Source organism: Megascapheus bottae, chromosome 18 (assembly GCF_031878675.1).
Source record: "Megascapheus bottae isolate mThoBot1 chromosome 18, mThoBot2.hap1, whole genome shotgun sequence".
Lineage (NCBI taxonomy): Eukaryota > Metazoa > Chordata > Mammalia > Rodentia > Geomyidae > Megascapheus > Megascapheus bottae.
In genome coordinates, this window is record NC_143526.1 from 6,656,247 (window position 1) to 6,675,118 (window position 18,872).

General features: G+C 47.3%; 1 protein-coding gene and 1 pseudogene across 1 annotated transcript in view; one reads left to right on the forward strand and one right to left on the reverse strand.

Annotated features, from left to right (window-relative positions):
• Cmtm7 (CKLF like MARVEL transmembrane domain containing 7) overlaps positions 1-10,938 on the forward strand; it is a 29,545-nt gene extending 18,607 nt beyond the window's left edge. Inside the window, exons 2-5 of the mRNA XM_090351802.1 lie at positions 778-951; positions 4,017-4,115; positions 8,435-8,516; positions 10,498-10,938. Of these exons, the coding sequence (XP_090207928.1) occupies positions 778-951; positions 4,017-4,115; positions 8,435-8,516; positions 10,498-10,511 (369 nt within the window). The 3' untranslated portion in view covers positions 10,512-10,938. The remainder of the gene's footprint in view (positions 1-777; positions 952-4,016; positions 4,116-8,434; positions 8,517-10,497) is intronic.
• On the reverse strand, positions 3,033-3,800 carry LOC150050037 (large ribosomal subunit protein eL39-like; annotated as a pseudogene).
• Positions 10,939-18,872: the final 7,934 nt, after the last annotated feature.

The following is an 18,872-nucleotide window of genomic DNA, read 5'->3' on the forward strand; positions in this document are numbered from 1 at the left end:
CTGTTGAGCCACCCCTCAGGCCTACCTTTTTGCTAGTTATTTTGGAGCTAGACTCTTGAGGACTTTTCCAACCTTGATCCAGGTCAAATCTCAGCCTCCCTAGAATAGCTAGGGTGACAGGCAAGAGCCACCCCCTGGCTTGTCCTCTGTTCTTTGTGAAGGTCTGGCAAATGAATGACTGGTTCTGCTTGGTAATATCCTGTATCCCTGATCCCGTCTGAGAAGACGTCCTGCAGGTACGATGTAATAAACTTCAGATGCAGAGTTTGTGGTTCTAGCCAGTGTTCACAACTGGTATGTGGTTGAAAAACTTGTCCTCCATGAAATCAAATTCTGTCCCTCTTCTGATCCATTTCTCTTGGAAAGAACCTGACCTGTGACAGTGTATCAGTCCCAGCCTGCAGGAGACATTGGTTGTTTCTCTATTGTTTGTTCCCTGGTGCTTGTCTTTAGACAGTTGGCTTTTCTGTGAGGTCTCTGTGTTTACTTATTTGATTGGTCTCTGTGTTTACTTATTTGATTATGTTGATCCTAGAGCTTGAACTCAGGGCTTTGTGTTTTGCTTGGTTTTTTTGTTTTTTTCTGCTCAAGGCTGATGCTCTACCATTTGAACCACGTTTCTAGTTGTCATTTTTGCTGGTTAACCTTTTGCTGGCTAATCAGTGGAATATTCTGCTGGGCTGGCTTTGAACTGGGATCCTCAGGTCTCCTAAGCAGCTAGCTAGGATGATGGGCCTGAGCCCCTGGTGCCAGCTAATGTCACGATGTATGTCTCAGGTCACTCTACTGATTGCCTTCATCTGCGTGCGGAGTTCTGCATGGACCGACTACAGTGCCTACAGCTACTTTGAAGTGGTCACCATATGCGACTTGATCATGATCCTCGCCTTCTACCTGGTGCACCTCTTCCGGTTCTACCGCGTGCTCACCTGCATCAGCTGGCCCCTGTCGGTAAGAGGGGGGACAGGATCTGCTCCCAGGGTGCCTGGATATTGGCTCAAGTCCTTCCTATCCACACATTCCTCCTCCTCCTTTTGTTTTTGTTTTTGTTTTTTCAGTCCTGGGCTTGACTCAGGGCCTGAGCACTGTCCTTGGGCTTTCTCAAGGCTAGTGCTCTACCACTTGAGCCACAGCACCACTTCTGGCTTTTTCTATGTAGGTGGCATTGAGGAATCAAACCCAGGGCTTCGTGCATGCTAGGCAAGCACTCACCACTAGGCCACACTCCCAGCTCCCACATATTCCTTCTTTCAAAACACCCTTTGCTGCTTCAGCTCTGAGTTTGAGATTCTACTGATTTCTGAAACATTTTCCAGCAGCAAGAAGGTCCTGGCTCTCACTTCAATGTTGATGTTTCGCAAGTGACAGAGAATAGCAGTGTAAGTTGGCGGAACACAGACGTATCCATGAGTAGCTAGGATTACAGGCATGCGCACCAGCACCCAAGCCAACCACCCATTTAAAGTATACAATTCAAAGGGTGGCATAGAAGTCCAGGTGTGCACTGGGCACGGTGGCTCACGCCTGTAATCCCAGGCTGTAAAGCCCATGGGACTCTTCAGTTAACCTCCAGAAAACTAGAAAAGGAGCTATGGATCAAGTGGTAGAGCTCTAGCCTGGAGCATTAAAGCTGAGGGACAAAGCCCAGGCCCTACGTTCAAACCCCAGAATCAGCATGCAGCCATAAAAAGTAGCTAGTGGGCACTGCATTCCTAGCTACTTAGGAGCTTGAGATCTGAGGGTTAAAGTTCAAAGCCAGCCCAAGCAGAAAAGTCTGTGAGACTTTTTGTTTGTTTGTTTTAATGATACTGAGCAGGGAGAAGGTGACAAGAACTCTGAAAAAGAAGAGACCCATGAGACTGTTCCATTCTTGAGATCTATTGGTATACCACTCAGCTGGTGAGCCTTTTCTTGCCTGGGTCCCTTGTTGGTCAGGGCTGCCCCCAGTCCCTCTTGTGCTTTCAATGGCATCTTTGCAGGCCCTGCAAGACTTCTGGACTCAGCAGCACTGGAAACTTGCAGCTAAATTTTAGGGTCTTGGCTCTCTATCTGGAGAGCTTCCATGTGTAGCTACGTTCAGTGAGAATTTGAGAAATATTCCTTTATCAGGGCAGACAGCTGTGAAATTGTGGAGAATCTTTGTCACCATTCCACTGTAAAGCTGCAGGTCCTCTCAAAAAAATGGATGAGATTATAAGACTTTTGGTTGATCAGTCAGTTGTAGGGCTTGAACTCAGGGCCTAGGCTGTCCCTGAGCTCTTCTGTTCAAGGCTAGCACTATACCACTTGAACCACATCTCTGCTTCTGGTTTTCTGGTGCCTGACTGGCCTCCATCCATGATCCTCATATCTCAGCCTCCTGAGTAGCTAGGACTATAGGTGTGAGCCACCAGTGCCCAGCTGTGTGTGTGTGTGTGTGTGTGTGTGTGTGTGTGTGTGTGTGTAGGTGTGTGTGTGCTCGCACGCGCACTGATCCTGGGCTTTGAACTCAGAGTCTGGGCACTGTCCCTGAATTTTGTATTCATTGCTAGAATTCTACCCTTTAAGCTACACCTGTACTTCCCACTTTTTCGTGATTAGTTGGAGATAAGAGTGTCACAGACTTCCAATCTTTTTTTTTTCCAAATGTAAGCTTTCACATATTATTCACTGTGCCCATCCTTAAAGCAACAAAAGAAATATCCATTTAAAAAATGCCCAACCGAAACCGGGTGCTGTGGCTCATGCCTGTAATCCTACTCAGGAGGCTGAGATCTGAGGATCATGGTTCAAAGCCAGCCTGGGTACTAAAGACCGTGAGACTCTTATCTCTAATTAACCACTAGAAAACCAGAAGTGGCGCTGTGGCTCAAGAGGTAGGGTGGTAGCCTTGGGCTGAAGAGTTCAGGGACAGCACCCAGGCCCAGAGTTCAAGTCCCAGAACCAACTAAAAAAACAATAGAAAATGCCCAACTGTCAGTCTAGGCAGTAGCGACATTTCAGCTTGATCAGTTCATGGCAGAGCATAAACCGTGGGCATCTGGTGCAATGCCTCACCGGCCCAGCATGGTTCTCCTCCAGTGTCTTAGAGTTGTACCTGTGTCTGTTACCAGTTTTCATTGGAATCCACTGGGGACTGGGGTGATTTTGCTTTTGTTTCTTGGCGAGAAACCACTTGATTCTGAAAGTCTTGTAAGAAGACATGATGGGAAGCCCGTGCTTGGCGCTGTAACCACGATGGTGAATGACAGCTGAGACTTCCCGTCTTGATCCTCAGATTCCAGCCTCCTTAGTAGCTAGGGTTACAGGTGTGATCCACCAGTGCCTGGCTTTGGCATCATTCTTTGGTCTCTTTTCTGTACTGCTTACCTGCCAGGTGTACAGCTGTGGTGAAGAGAATAGATCTGTTTCTGTCTGGCCTTTTCTTTTTTCTTTTTCTTTTCTTCTTGGGGGGGAGGGGGTTTCTGGGGCTTGAACTCAGGGCCCAGGTGCTGTCCCTGAGCCTCTTTATGCTCAAGACTAGCATTCTACCACTTGAGCCACAGTGCCACTTCCAGCTTTTTCTGAATAGTTAATTGGAGCTAAGAGTCTCATGGACTTTTCTGCCCAGGCTGGTTTTGAACAGCAGTCCTCAGATCTCAGCCTTCTGAGTAGCTAGGATTACAAGCGTGGGTCCACTAGTGTACAGCTTTTCTTTTCGTCTCTTTTCTTTTTTCTGGGGGGGGGGGGGGAACATGGGGCTTGAACTCTGGGCCTGGACGCTGTCCCTGAGCTCATCAGCTCTAGGCTACCACGCTACCCTTGCCACAGCCACATTTCCCTTTTTCTAGTGATTAACTGGAGATAATAGTCTCACTGCTTTGTAGTGCCCTAGCTGGCTTTGAACCTCCATCCTCAGATCTCAGCCTCCAAAGTAGCTAGGATTACAGGCATGAGCCACTGCATCTGGCTCAGCTAATTATCTTTTCTGATGCCCATTTGTTCCCTAATAGAGCCAGGAGTAACACTCCTACTCACTGCTTTGCTTTTGCCCTCAGGAACTTCTGCACTATGTAATCGGTACCCTGCTCCTCCTCATCGCCTCCATCGTGGCAGCCTCCAAGAGTTACAACCAGAGTGGACTGATAGCCGGAGCGGTGAGGGCACCCTCGAACCAACCCTTACAAACATTTTCTTGACTCAATGCTCATTTTCCTCCTGGTGGGTGGGGAAGAAAAGGGAGTGATTTCTAGAAAGGGGTGGTGTTAGGGGGGAACTCTGTGTGTGTGTGTGTGTGTGTGTGTGTGTGTGTGTGTGTGTGTGCGCGCGCACGCACAAGCGTGTGTGCGCGTGCGTGCGCGCACCAATACTAGAGCTTGAACTCAGAGCCTAAACATTGACTAGAATTCTACCACTTCAGCTACAACTCCACTTAAAGCTTTTTTTGGTGATTGACGAGTTACATGGACTTTACTGCCTCAGCTAACTTCAAATCCTGATCCTCAGATCTCAGCCTCCTGAGTAGTTAGAATTACAGGCATGAGCCACTTGCACCCAACCAGGGGCCTTTTCCTTTTTTTTTTTCTTTCTTCCCTTTCCTTTTCTTTTTCTTGGTTTTCTTTTCTTTTTCTTCTTTTTGCTAATCTTGAGCTTGAACTCAGGGTCTGGGCACTGACCTTGAGCCTTTTTGTATTCAAGGCTAGTAATCTACTACTTGAGCCACAGCACCACTTCTGGCTTTTTCTGAGTAATTTCTTAGAGATCAGAGTTCTGTGGGCTTTTCTACTCGGGCTGGTTTTGAACCTCGATCCTCAGATCTCAGCCTCCTGAGGAGTTAGGATTACAGGCATGAATCGCTGTCACCCAGTGAATGCATACCACCGAAATCCATCCAGCCTATCTTCAAAGAGTCTGACACTGCTCATAACAGAGGGTCCCAGAAGGTCCCAGGATGTCAGGATGTAGGCAGATTCAGATGGCCTTAGCAGTCCAGGCCAATCTCTCTTACATCTGTGACTTAAAACAGGCAGTAGATGCCTGTTTCCAGTGCCCTGGAAAGCATTTGCCTTAGCTCCAGGCAGAGAAAGATGTAGGAGGCCTCGTTTGGACCCAGGGAACTTTCTATAATCAGTACCATCTGCCATGACCCTTGGCATTCTGGATTGACAACAGTGTTTTGTGACCAGGAATCTTCCCACACGTTCAGAAGGTGAGAATTTTCCCCTGCTTAGCACCATGGATGAAAGTGGCAGGGGAAATACAAGATATAGTGGTGGGAAGACATGTACGTATACACGTGGATGCAGTTACTTAAGATTGATAAATTTGCCTGCTTTCTGATTCCAGCTCATTTATAACCAAGTGGCCTATGGTCTAGCAGTCATTTTTGAGAATTGCAAGGAGTTTTTTTTGGTTTGGTTTGGTTTGGTTTTTGCCAATCCTGGTACTTGAACTCAGGGCCTAGGCGCTGTCCCTGAGCCTGTTTGTTCTCAAGGCTTGTACTCTACCACTTAAACCCCAGCACCACTTTGGGCTTTTTGTTTTAGTAGTTTGACGCAATCCTTAGATGTCAGCCTCCTGAGTAGCTAGGGTTGGAGGCCCATGTTGAGAATTGTGAACAATTTTATAATAAGCTCTGCCAGGCACTAGTTGTTCCCACCTGTAATTCTAGCTACTCAGGAGGCTGAGATCTGAGGATCGTGGTTTGAAGCCAGCTGGGGCAGGAAAGCCTGTGATACTCTTACTTCCAATTAACTAACAAAAAGCCGAAAGTAGAGCTGTGTCTCAAGTGGTTGGTAGCGTATCAACCTTGAGTGAAAAAGCCAAAGGATAGCGAGCCAGGCCCTGAGTTCAAGCCCTAATATTAGACGACCCCTACCCTCCCCCCCCAAAAAAGAGGGTACCTAGTGGTAGAGTGCTCATCTCTCATGCACAAAGCCCTGGATTTGAATCCTCGGTACCACATGCATAGAAAAAGCTGGAAGTGGTGTTGTGGCTCAAGTGGCAGAGTGTTAGCCTTGAGCAAAATGTTTCCATGAACAATGCCCAGGCCCTGAGTTCAAGCCCCATGCCTGGCAAAGAAAGAGAGAGAGAGAGAAAGACAGAGAGGAAAAGCTCAGTGCTATGATGTCTTGATTGTTATATTTCAAAATTCTTCTGGATGTGGCGCCTGGGGGTAGGTTTGCTCCTTGTAATTTCACTAAGATACAGAATGTTTCTTTGAACATCACTCAGAGACAACCAGCTTCACCTAAACCCTAATGCCCTCCTCCCCCCCAGACAAGCTCCCATAATCCCCAGCTGGCCCCTACTCTGTGCAGTCTTGTGAAGGCTAGGGCGGGCACCTGCAGGTTAGGAACTGACCGAGGAACGCATGCCCGGTGCGCTTCAGGCGTCACACATCCAGATTCCCCCTGGGCTTTATAATCAGGTTTCACATAACTGTCAGTCCTAGAGTCCTGATAGCTAATGTGTGTACATGCGTGCACACGTGCACACGTACGTATCACTACTGGGGCTTAGCTCACAGCTGGCACTTCACCACTTGAGCCACACTTCTACTTCTGATATTTTACTTGTTACTTGGACATAAGAATCTCTTAGAATTGTCTTGCCTGAGCTGACTTTGAACATAATCATCAGATCTCAGACTCCTGAGTAGCTAGGATTACATTTGAGTCCCCAGTGCCCATTAAGCTTGTTTGGTTTTAGTGCCCTTGGCACCTGGCTCAACTAACAGCTAGCATTTATCATCTACCAACTTTGGACCTAAGGCCAAAACTAATTCAGAAGAAATAAAACAAGAGGGAGAAAGAAAGAGAGAAGGAGGCAGGGAGGGAGGGAGGGAAGAAAATGTTCATTTAACTTAGGACATGGCACAATTAGCACAAAAGCCTTTGTCTTCTAGAATAGCATTCTCTACTGATTTAATCATAAACTGTTTAATTATGCAGTGCAGGCAGTCAGAGCATGTATGGTATGTAATGTGCTAATTGTTCAGAGCAGACAATGCCAGCCTGGCCAGGTCAGGCTCTAATGGGCTAATTATGTGCTATAGACAATTGGTACAATTGAGAACAAAGGGAAGAAGGCTGGGGGAGGGGGTGTGCAGGCCGGGGTGTGGTGTGATGGTGGGGGTGGGGGGACAGTGGTAACCAGCAACCAGCCTGAAAAAGGAAAGCAACTCTTGCTGAAAATCCAATCTATCTGGTGGCTCCTTGAGCTCTTTCCATCCATCTAAAGACTATGGGTCTCAATGATGTGTTAGCATTGTTAGCATTTTTCAAGACCATGGCCTTGAACTAGGAGCCTGGGCACTGTCCTTGGGCTTTTCAAGGCTAGCACTCTGCCACTTGAGCCACAGCATCACTTCCAGCTTTTTCTGTGTATGTGATACCAAAGAATCGAACCCAGGACTTTGTGCATGCTAGGCAAGTACTCTACCACTAGGCCACATTCCTGATCTGGGTTTTAGTTTTGTTTTTTCTTTCTTTCTTTCTGTCTGTCTGTCTGTCTTTTTAATTGTCAGTTGTGGGGCTTGAACTCAAGGCCTGGACACTGGCCCTGTGCTCTTCAGCTGAAGCCTAGGGCTGTACCAGTTGTGCCACAGCACTACCCCTGGATTTCAGTGGTTAACTGGAGATGAGAGTCTCACAGAGACTCTTCTGCCTCAGCTGGCTTTGAACCTCAATCCTCAAATTTCAGCCTCCTGAGTAGCTAGGATTACAGGCATGAGCCACCAGCACTCCGCTTGGCCTGGGTTTTCCTTTAACAAGCATGTCCTGGTATGCTTATATACTATAATCAAGAGACCAGAAGTATATAACTCTGTTCTTTTTGTTGTTGTTTTGCCAGTCCTGGAGCCACAGCACTACTTTTGGCTTTTTCTGTATAGGTGGTATTGAGGGCTTCATGAATGCTAGGCAAGCACTCTACCACTAGGCCACACTCCCTGCCCTGTAACTCTGTTCTAAAAGCAGTGTAGGAATAAAGTTTTGAATGTGTCACAGTGAAAAGAAAAAAACAAGTACAAATATAAAACTAGATACCCAGGCCTCAGCCTTTGGCTTGTACACCACCACAAAGGCAGAAAAATGCTAACAATGCTAACACATCATTAAAACCCAGTGCAACACTAAAAACTTAAAAGTCCAGATAAAAATATTCAGTTCTATTTTTGTCTTAGTTCTTGGTCCAGAACAAAGTCCAACTCAGTTATAAATGTAAACTTGAGCCCAGGCTCCAAGATTGCTCAGGGTGGTGACCCAGAGATCCAGCCAGCCCTGACCAGGGCATGTGAGGACAGAAAGCTGGGGAGCAGGCTTCTCTGGGCTTCACCTGCTCCAGGAGGAGGGGCTATGCCAGACTAACTTCTAAGCCTTCTTCCGTGAGAATGGGGAGCACTCACAGATGAGAATCGGATAGGATGCAGTAGTAGACAAGGCCGGTAACCATCCTCTCCTCTGTCTCATTGCAGATCTTTGGGTTCCTGGCCACGTTCCTGTGTCTGGCCAGCTTGTGGCTGTCCTACAAGATCTCATGTGGAACGCAGTCGGCAGGTGAGTTCTATCATCTGTACTCACAGCACCCCCAAAACACTACTCAAAAGTACGGAAGGTCTTTTTGCCCTACGAGACAGGCCCACAGACAGCTCAGGGCACTGGAGAACAAGAAAGGTCCATTGGCTGATTCTTTTGGTAACTCCTCACAACTTTTACCAATGCCTTTAAACAAATATATACAGATTTATGACTTTTAATATTATGTATTAATTTTGATAGTCCTGGGGCTTGAACTTAAGGCTTCAGCGCTGTCCCTAAGCCTCTCTGTGCTCAAGGCTAGCGTTCTACCACTTGTTTTATTTATATTTTTCTGTTTTCTGGAGAATCCAACCCAGGGCTTCTGCATGCTTGGCAAGCACCCTACCACTAAGCCACATTTTCAGCCCATGAACTGTACATTGCCTTTTGTGCCTGTGTGTGTATGGTATGCAGGTTTGAATTCATGCCTTGTGTAGACCCTCCACTACTTGAGCTATACCTCCAGCTGGGATTTTTTGTTGTTTTTTGTCAATTGTGGGGCTTGAACTCTGGGCCAGGGCATTGTCCCTGGGCTCTTTAGCTCAAGGCTACCACCCTACCCCTTGAGACACAGCGCCACTTCTGGTTTTCTGGTGGTTAATTAGAGATGAGTCTTACAGTCTTTAGTGCCTGGGCTGTCTTTGAAACAAGATCCTCAGATCTCAGCCTCCTTAGTCGCTAGGATTACAGATGTGAGCTCCCATACCTAGCTTGTTTTTTGCTAGTTATTTTGAAGATGGAACTTTTTGTCCAAGCTGGCCTCAAACTATGATCCCCTACATCTCAGCCTCCTTAATAGGTAGTATCACAGGCATGCACTACTGGCACTAGCTGCTCAGGAGACTGAGATCTAAAGATCATAGAAGCCAGCCCAGACAGACACTTATTTCCAACCAACTACCCTCAAACCAGAAGAGGAGTGGTGGAATACCAGTGGGAAAAAAGCTCAGAAACAGTGGCTAAGGCCTGGAATTTAAACACACACACACACACACACACAAGCAGGGGGCAGGGCAGGTGCCAATGGCTCATGCCTAAAATCTAGCAATTCAGGAGGCTAAGATCTGAACATCAAAGTTCAAAACTAGCCCAGGCAGGAAAGTCTGTGAGACTCTTTTATCTCCAACAAAGTACCAAAAAATAAAAATTAGGGGCCGGGAGTGCTTGCCTAGCATGCATGAAGACCCAGATTTGATTCCTCTGTACCACATACATAGAAAAAAAGAGCCAGACATGGTAGTGAGGCTCAAGTGGTAAAGCTCTAGCCTTGAAAAAAGTCCAAGGACAGTGGTCAGGCCCTGAGCTCAAGCCCAGGACTGGCAAAAAAAAAAAATAATAATAATAATTAAAATTAAAAAGTCAGATGTGAAGCTGTAGCTCCTATGATAGAGCACTAGCCTTGAGCTAATAATAAAGCTCAGGCACAGTGCTCAGGCCCTGAGTTTGAACCCCAGACCACCAACAGAAAAAGGAAGGAAGGGAGGGAGGGAGATAGGGAGGGAAGGGGGAAGGGAGGGAGTGAGATAGGGAGGAAAGGAAACTAATGGAGTTAGAGGGCTACCACCTTCAGAGAATGGTCTCTAGGAGGGGAGGGGAGAGGCAGGAAGCCCCTCTGTACTGCTTATCGCTTATAGAAATGTTTTGGGGTTTTTTTTTTTTGCCAGTCCTAGGGCTTGAACTAGGGCCTGAGCATTGTCCATCACTTGAGCCACAGCGCCATTTCCAGCTTTTTCTATGTATGTGGTACCAAGGAATCAAACCCAGGTCTTTGTGCATGCTAGACAGGCACTCTACCACTAGGCCAGACTCCCGACCCTACAAATGTATTTAAGAACCATAAAATGTTCCGCAGAAGCTGGTGCGGGATGGAGGAGCGCATGGATCAGGACTTGGCTCCAGTCCATGCTTCCTGGGTGAGCTCTGTTCCCAGCAAGCTGACTCTGACCATTTCCTTCCTAAGATGCATCTGCCTGATGGAGCGGCCACAAACCTCTGGAGACAACCTGTGGGTTCAGGACGTTTCACACAGGCGTATATCAGGCATGGCTTCTGGACTGTTCTACACCAAGTCCTGCCCAGGCTGGTGGGTGCCAGGAAGAACCCCCTCCCGCCTCCAGACCCCCTGAAAGAACACTTTCCTTTGGGGAACCTCTCTGCTTCCTGCTCTTAGCGGCACCTCAGGTACTGATGGCCCAGGGGTTTCTGCACTGCGCAGAAAGGGCCATATTCATAGAAGCAGCCACCTCAAATTCCTCAACTTGTCATCCGGTCCTGAGGTCAGGGCCTGTGTAGAAACTCCTTGTGATCAGCCTCTTTCCCCCTCCTTCCCTGGTGCGTGCGTGTGCGTGTGCCTGTGCGTGTGTGCGTGTGTGGTTTTTAATAAAATGTTTGATTACAGTAAGTTCTTTTCTTTTTCTTTTTTTTTCTTCCATTCCTGGGGCTTGAACTCAGGGCCTAGGTGCTGTCCCTGAGCTTCTTTTACTCAATACTAGCACTCTACCACTTGGGCCCCAGTGCTACTTATGTCTTTTTCTGTGTATGTGGTACTGAAGAATGGAACCCAGAGCTTCAAGCATGCTAGGCAAGCACTCTCCCAGCCCCATGCAGTTTTGGGTTTTTTGGAGGGGAGGGGGTTTGCCAGTTCTGGGGCTTGAACTCAGGGCCTGAGCATTGTCCTTGAGCTTTCTCAAGACTAGAACTCTACCCCTTGAGCCACAGCACCATTTCCGGCTTTTTCTATGTATGTGGTACTGAGGAATCGAACCTGGGTCTTCATGCATTCTAGGCAAGCACTCTACGACTAGGCCAAACTCCTGGCCCCTATGTACAGTTTTTTAAATTTAATTCATTTATTTATAGTTGTGCCAACACTGGGACTTGAATTTAGAGCACTGGGTGTTGTCTCTTAGCTTTTCCACTCAAAGCTAGTACTTTATCACTTGAACCACAGCTCCACTTCTGACATTTTGCAGGTTAGTTAAGGAATCAGAGACTTTAGTTCCCAGACTGGTTTTGAACCTCCATCCTCAGATGTCAGCCATCCCGAGGGATTAAGATTACAGGTATGAGCCCCGTTCCATATACAGTTTTTAAGTTGGTGTTTGCATCCTGGTTTTTCTGGATTATAGGCTTGCTCATCTTGAAAGGAGAAGCTCAGAGTTCTGGTCCCAGAATGGCATTTCATCTTGTCCTAAATTTGGTCATGGGGCAGAGATCTATGGGCAGTATCTGGGAAAGTGTCCGAGCGTATGATGACTCACAGGGCATCTGAAAGGGCACCATGCCTCCAGGTGGCTGAGCAGTGCCAGCTTGGTTGGCTCCTCGGAGCCATACACAAAGGGGCCAGGTTTGACCAAGGGACGAAGAGCCCGGTTTATCCATTCAGGTCACCCTCTTAGAGAGCACAAAGCGCTGTTTTCTATCTATATATGTGTACTGAGGAATCGAACCCAGGTCTTCATGCATGCTAGGCAAGCACTCTACCACTAGGCCAAACTCCTAGCCCTGCCAGCTCTGTTTTTAAAGGGGGTCATACTACCAGCATCATGGCACTAACATTCACACAAGCAGAGCTAAAGGCCAGGGGGAAGAGAAGCAGGCTGGGAGTGACTCCACATGCCTATATTTGGGGCCTAGCTGCCTTTCTCAGCTCCTTATTTTTGTGCCAGAGAGAAGCAGCCAGGCTGCTGCCTGGAACTCTTGGAATTCAACAACATACCAATGTGCTTAAACTAGTGACTTTTCCAAGCTTAGCTGCCAGAACATCTTTTTTTTTTTTTTTTTTTTTTTTTTTTTTTTTTTTTTTTTTTTTTTGCCAGTCCTGGGCTTGAGCTCAGGGCCTGAGCACTGTCCTTGGACTTTCTCAAGGCTAGAGCTCTACCACTTGAGCTTCAGCACCACTTCCAGCTTTTTTCTATGTATGTGGTACCGAGGAATCGAACCTGGGTCTTCGTGCATGCTAGGCTAGGCAAGCACTTTACCACTAGGCCAAACTTCCGGCCCCTGCCAGAACATCTTGTAGGGAGGGAGAGGTAGGCGAGTCTTGGGGCTTGAACTCAGAGCCTGGGCACTTTCCCTGAGCTTTTATGTTCAAGGCTAGTGTTCTACCACTTGAACCACAGCTCCACCTCCAGATTTTTTGGTAGTTGATTGGAGATGAGTGTTTTACTGACTTTCTTGCCTGGGCTGGCTTTGAACCTCCATCCTCAGATCTCAGCCTCCTGAATAGCTAGGACTGCAGCTATAAGCAACCTGCAGGAAAAGGAGCATCTTAATGTTATCAAAGCTGACTGACGGGCAGGGGGCGAGAGGGGGACAGCAGAGAATATTAAACTAGTGGACCTGAAATACTTCTGAAGTTAGGTGGGAGGGAAGACTCGGTAGGAGGCTGCCAGATTAACCTCGCCCAGGGGGCCAGTGGTGTGGCCAGAGACTAAGGGGACAGCTTGGGGGAGGGAGGTGGGTGTGTCGTGGCCATCTCTGAAGCCCACTGGCTCACACCTAGCCTAGCAAAGGGAACACTGGTTTTGTTATTTGAGTTCAAGGGCTTGAACTCAGGGCCTGGGTTCCCAGGAGCAATTCAAGGAAAGTTCTCCATTGCTGTGTCTACAGCCACTCTGGCCAGCAGGGCCTCCTTCAGCCTGGCTGAGCCCCAGGGTGGAAGGGACTGGGTGACGGGGTCTCGAGCCTCGCCATGGGGGTGGGGGGGTGTTCTCAGTACCCATAAGAATACAGAAACAACCAACAAAGCTAGAAGTAGAGATTTGGATCAGGTGGTAGAGTGTTAGACTTGAGTGGAAAATTCGAGGACAGCAAACCACAAGACTGGCAATAAAGAAACCCCTGACCTAAAGAAGTTTCCTGGCAGTCGGGCTGTTTTGTACTAGGGAGATGCCAGGAGCAGTGGTCCAAGTGGGACCTACAGAAGCTTCCTCATGAAGACCACCACAGAAACCTGGTCCCTCTGAATCTCCGAGGTAATGGAGACAACTGGTAAGTTGTTAGGCTCTTATTGTCATTTTCTTTGTGAGAAGAAAACGGGGGGGGGGGGGGAGGGAAGGAGACACACACACACAAAAAACCAGAACCCCACAGAGCTGTGCAAAGAAAAAAAGGAACTAGCTGTCATCTGATCAGGCTGAAAACGGTAGAAGGAGAAAGGCCCATGAGCATTGCTCATGGCAGCCACAGCCTATCAGCTGGGTACTGGGAGGGGAACCTGCCACCTGTCAGCCCCTCACTGTTCACAGGTGCCCCATTCACCCAGAAAAAAAAAAATGAAATTTGGATTTTTTTCTAGCTAACCATCTCCCAATTTATAAATGTTGCTGAGAGAACTTCCTGAAAATACCCTCTAGACAAAAAAAAAAGAAAAAAAATCCCTGTCTGGGGTACATGTAGCCAGTGGGGGCCTCAGTTTGCCCCACTACTCAAGCAGGGACCTCAAGCAACAGCTTTCAAAGTCCCTGCAGTTCTAAGGGCAAAGTGGGGAAGTCAGCAGAAGTCAGGCCTCACTGGTCTGCCAGCTGCTTCCTGTAGCGGGCAGGTCCTCCCTGGGGAACCCCGGAGTCCCCTGCCAAGAGCTGCGTCTGTTTGCTGTCCTGTCTGTCCCCTCTCCTAGTGGATGGGTTCTGCTTGTTGTAAAAACAAAACTGCTGCCTAGGTGGCCTCAAGCAGCATGCGCCCTCTGGCGGCCATGGGTGCTCACTGCTACTCTAGTCCTGCCAAAGCAATATTAGAAAAGATGAGTTTGTCTGACCAGGGCTCAGCATAGAGGTAGCACTTGAATATTTTTTTTTTCTTTGGTTGGTTGTAGGACTTGAACGCTGGGCCTGGGTGTTGTCCCTGAACTCTTCAGCTCAAAACTTGAACCACAGTGCCATTTTCGGTTTTCTGGTAGTTAATTGGAGATAAGAGTCTCATGATCTTTAGTGCCTGGGTTGCCTTTGAACCATGATCCTCATATCTCAGCCTCCTGAGTAGCCTGGCCAGTCCTGGGCCTTGAACTCAGGAGTTGGGCTAGCTCTACCACTTTCGCCACAGCACCACTTCTGGCTTTTTCTGTGGTACTGAGGAATCAAACCCAGGGCTTTGTGCATGTTAAGTATGCATTCTACTACTAAGCCACACTCCTGGCCCCATCACTTGAACATTTCATGTGAGTCTTATGTGCAGATTCATCGTCATCCCCTTGATTCATGGCATACTCTGAACATTGGTCAGTGCCAGGCCTCCTTCCTTTGAGCTCATTTAGTTTCTTATAATGTAGTCTGCAGTAAATCAAGAATCCTGATAGCCTACATTTAAATGTAATTGTTTGCTTCTCCATCTTGTCCTATTCCAAATCTGAGAGGCATCGCACTCTCCACTCATCACCTATGTGCTTTCCTTATTCTAATCCAATTGCAGCTGTATCTATTGCTGTGAGTGCATATGTAATGCTGAGTTCATATTTAATTGAAGATACCATGCTGAGCCATCTTGGAAGATTTGACTATGCAACACTTTCATCCTATTTGTCTCACCTCTTCTTTGAGAAATGGGGGTGTTGCCTTCTTGCTCCACTTGCTCATTCCTGGATAGAATTCTACAACTCAAGCCACCCCTCCACTATGGCGTTTTGCTCATCATTTGGAAATGGAGTTTCAAGGACTTTTTTGTCCCTGAAGAAAACTGTGATCCTTACATTTTCAGCCTCCTGTGTAGCTAGTAGGATCAGAGATGTGAGACACTGATACCCGGCTTTACCTTTCCTTTAACCCAGTCACCCCTGGATCAAGTGCCAGGCTGGCAAGGACTTTGGTCATTTCATGCCAATGTGACCTGACAGCTCAGCTTCTGGAATCCATTCTCCTCTCTCAGCAGACATCTAGGAGCTTTATTTTCTTTTTGTTTTGGGATGTGTCTGTGTGTCTGTGTCTGTGTACTGGGCCCGGGCACTATCCCTCAATTTTTTTGCTCAAGGCTAGTGAGCCACAGTTCCACAACTGACTTTTTGGTAGTTAATTAAAGAGTCTCATGGACTTTCCTGCCTGGGTTGGCTTTGAACTATGATCCTCAGATCTTAGCTTCTGAATAGCTATGATGACAGGCATGAGCCACCAGTACCTGGCTTATCTGGAAGTTTTCTTGCAGACACTGTCCTGGACCTCCTTGGCATCTACACATGCGCAGCCTGCCATGTAGACAGCCTGTAAGACTCCGCCAAACAGTATTTTCTACTCTCTCCTAGAACAGATGGAGGCACTCTTTACACAGTCTCTTAGAGGCCAGTGCATAGGGACAGCTGGGCCAGGCCTCTTTGATTGGCTCTTCGATTCCTTCCCTGCTTTATGCCTGACAAGGGGGGTTGACTTGGATCAACTGGACACAAGCTGAGCATGTGTGGTGTCTATATCAACAGCCTTACTCAGGGCTGAACTCGAGAAACAAGAACAAAGAGAAATGTTGCCCCCTATTACTCCCAGGTTCCTTATATAAAAGTGTCATATTTGCATACATACAGCTTTTGTATATTTTGTGTATTTATTATGTTGTTATGTTTCATTTTATTATGTTGATACTGGAACTTGAACTCAGGGCCTGGGTACTGTTCCTAGTATTCTACCACTTGAAGCACAACTACATTTGTAGCTTTGGGGTGATGAATTGGGAGATAAGAGCAACAGATTTTTCAGCAGAGACTGGCTTTGAACCATGATTCTCAGATCTCAGCCTTCTAAGTAGCTATTGTAGGTGTGAGCCAAGATTGTAGGCATGAGCCATGAGCACCAGCTAACCTCCCATAATTTTTAAATCACCTCTAGATTACTTACAGTACCTTAATACAATGTCAGCAGGCATCAATAATGCCATGGGGTATTGTTTGGGAAATAGTGGGAGGAAAGTCTGTGTATGCTCAGAACAAATGCATTTTTTTCTGGGCATTTTCCTGCATTGCTTGAATCCACACCCACAGGGAACCTACAGACACAGGCTGACTGTTCCTAATGGGTGAGGCTTCATAAACAGTGCATTGTATCACTCATATACAGGGAGAAGCTGTCCAAGGAAAGAAGATGGACTGGGGAAGGGGAAGTGGCAAGAGGCTGTGGGACTGGTCTGGGCCAGAGGGCTAGAAAGAGATCCTTATGTCCAAGCACAGGGACAGGAGATGGGGGCAGAAAGAGTCTACTGGCCTCTGAAATTGTCAAAGAAGCAAGTCATAGAACCAGAGATCCATTGCCTACAAAATGAAAACCGAGTAACAAGACCACTGGATACTAGAAATAAAGTAACCCTCTACTAAAAAATAACTGCACATGCTCGTGCGCGCACACGCGCACACACACACACACACACACACACCATGACAAAAAGCCAGGGGTCTGATACGACACAGGCAGAGAGCTACCAAGAGCAAGGCTGCCAAATTACTCAAAACAGCAGTGAATTGATCATGAATCTGAGCCAGCCAGACATCAGTGGCTCACATCTGCAATCCTAGCTACTCAGGAGGTTAAGATCTGAAGTTCCTGGTTTGAAGCCAACCTAGACAAGAACATCTGGGAGACTCTTCTTTCCAACTAACCAGCAAAAAGTTACAAGTGGAGCTGTGGCTCAAGTAATAGAATACTAGCCTTGCACAAAAAAGCTCAAGAACAGCTCCCAGGCCCTGAATTCACAGAAACAAAAATCAGAACCCAAGCAACCTCCATAATTCCTGGGGTACAAGAACCTGAGGCTGTAATCTAAATTACAGCAGAGAGGCAAGGACGAGATGGGGTCCCCGATTCACTATCTGGGGTCCCAGATAGCCCCACATTTACTAGACATTGGCTATCGCTCCATGTGCCTGCTGCTTGCACACTGAAGACTACAGTGAGCTGTCGGTGGGTCTTGTCAGGGTAGACGCACGGGGAAGGGAGAACTTACTAGGTAAGTTCACCGAGGTAACTAAAGGAGCAGGGAGGTGTAATGTTCCTGGGTGTCATACAAAAATTCCTTTTCAGTTGAACATCCCGTCTGGCCTAGTGCATGCTGGGCACTTTCTGTGCATTCAGAAGCACACGCAAAACACAGCAGCCTTTGTTGCTAGAGTGCTAACATCATAAAAGCCAATTGAGTGTTACAAGTTTTGCAGCCTAGGATATGACCAATGCATTATTGTCTAAATCCTTATGTGGAAGGATTATGAATTTACTTTCACCTGGCCTGGCCTACAGTAAACTCAGGGGGTATGTGTGTATGGTGTGGTGTGTGATGTGTGCTGTGTCTGTTGGTACTGCTTGCTCTGGAACTCTGGATCAAGAAGCTCTCCCTTAGCTTTTTACCTCAAGGCTGACGCTGTACCACTTGCCTTCCCCCCCCCCCCCCCAGTGTGGGGCTTGAACCCAGGGCCTGGGTGCTGTCCCTGAGCTCTTCAGCCACTTCCACGACTTCCACTTTTTACCACCTAACTGTAGATCAGAGTCTCTCCTTAGGCCAGGAGTTTGGCCTAGTGGTAGAGTGCTTGCTTAGCATGGATGAAGCCCTAGGTTCAATTCCTTGGTACCACATACACAGAAAAAGATGAAAGTGGTGTTGTGGTTCAAGTGGTGGAGTGCTAGCCTTGAGAAAGCTCAAGGACAGTGCTCAGGCCCTGAGTTCAAGGCTCAAGACTGGCAAAAAAAAAAAAAAGGTTCCTCTTGGATTTATCTGCCTTGGCTGGTTTTAAACCCAAATCTTCAGATCTCAGCCTCCTGAGTAGCTAGGATTATATGTGTGAACCACTGTGCCCGGCTATCTTTGAATTCTTAACAAATATTTACATTCTCTTCTCATTCCAGCTGTCTGGGAGCAGTGGAGGAAGTAGGTGAGGTCAGTACAAGGTCCCCACTCAAAGGTGTATCTTCCTAACATGACTAGCTGGTCACAAGCAGCACACCTGCTAGTTAATTTTTTTTTTTTTTGGTTGGTTGGTCAGGGGACTTGAATTCTGGGCCTGGGTGCTGTCCCTGAGCTCTTCAGCCCAAGGCTACCATCCTACCCCTTAAGCACAGAGTCCCTTCCATTTAATTGGAGATAAGAGTCTCACAGACTTTTTAGTGCCCTTCCCAGGCTGGCTTTGAACCATGATCCTCTGATCTCAGCCCCCTGAGTAGCTAAGATTATAGGTGTGAGCCACCACGCCTGGCTGGTAGTTGCATTTTATTCTTTTACCTTCTTTGGTAAAGATTTATCTTCCTAACACGGCTGTCTGGTCACAAACAGTACAAAGAATACTTAGAACTGGAGTCGAGGGTTTGGAGTGTGGCCTAGTAGTAGAATGCTTACCTAGCATGTATGAAGACCAGGGTTGGATTCCTTGGTATCACA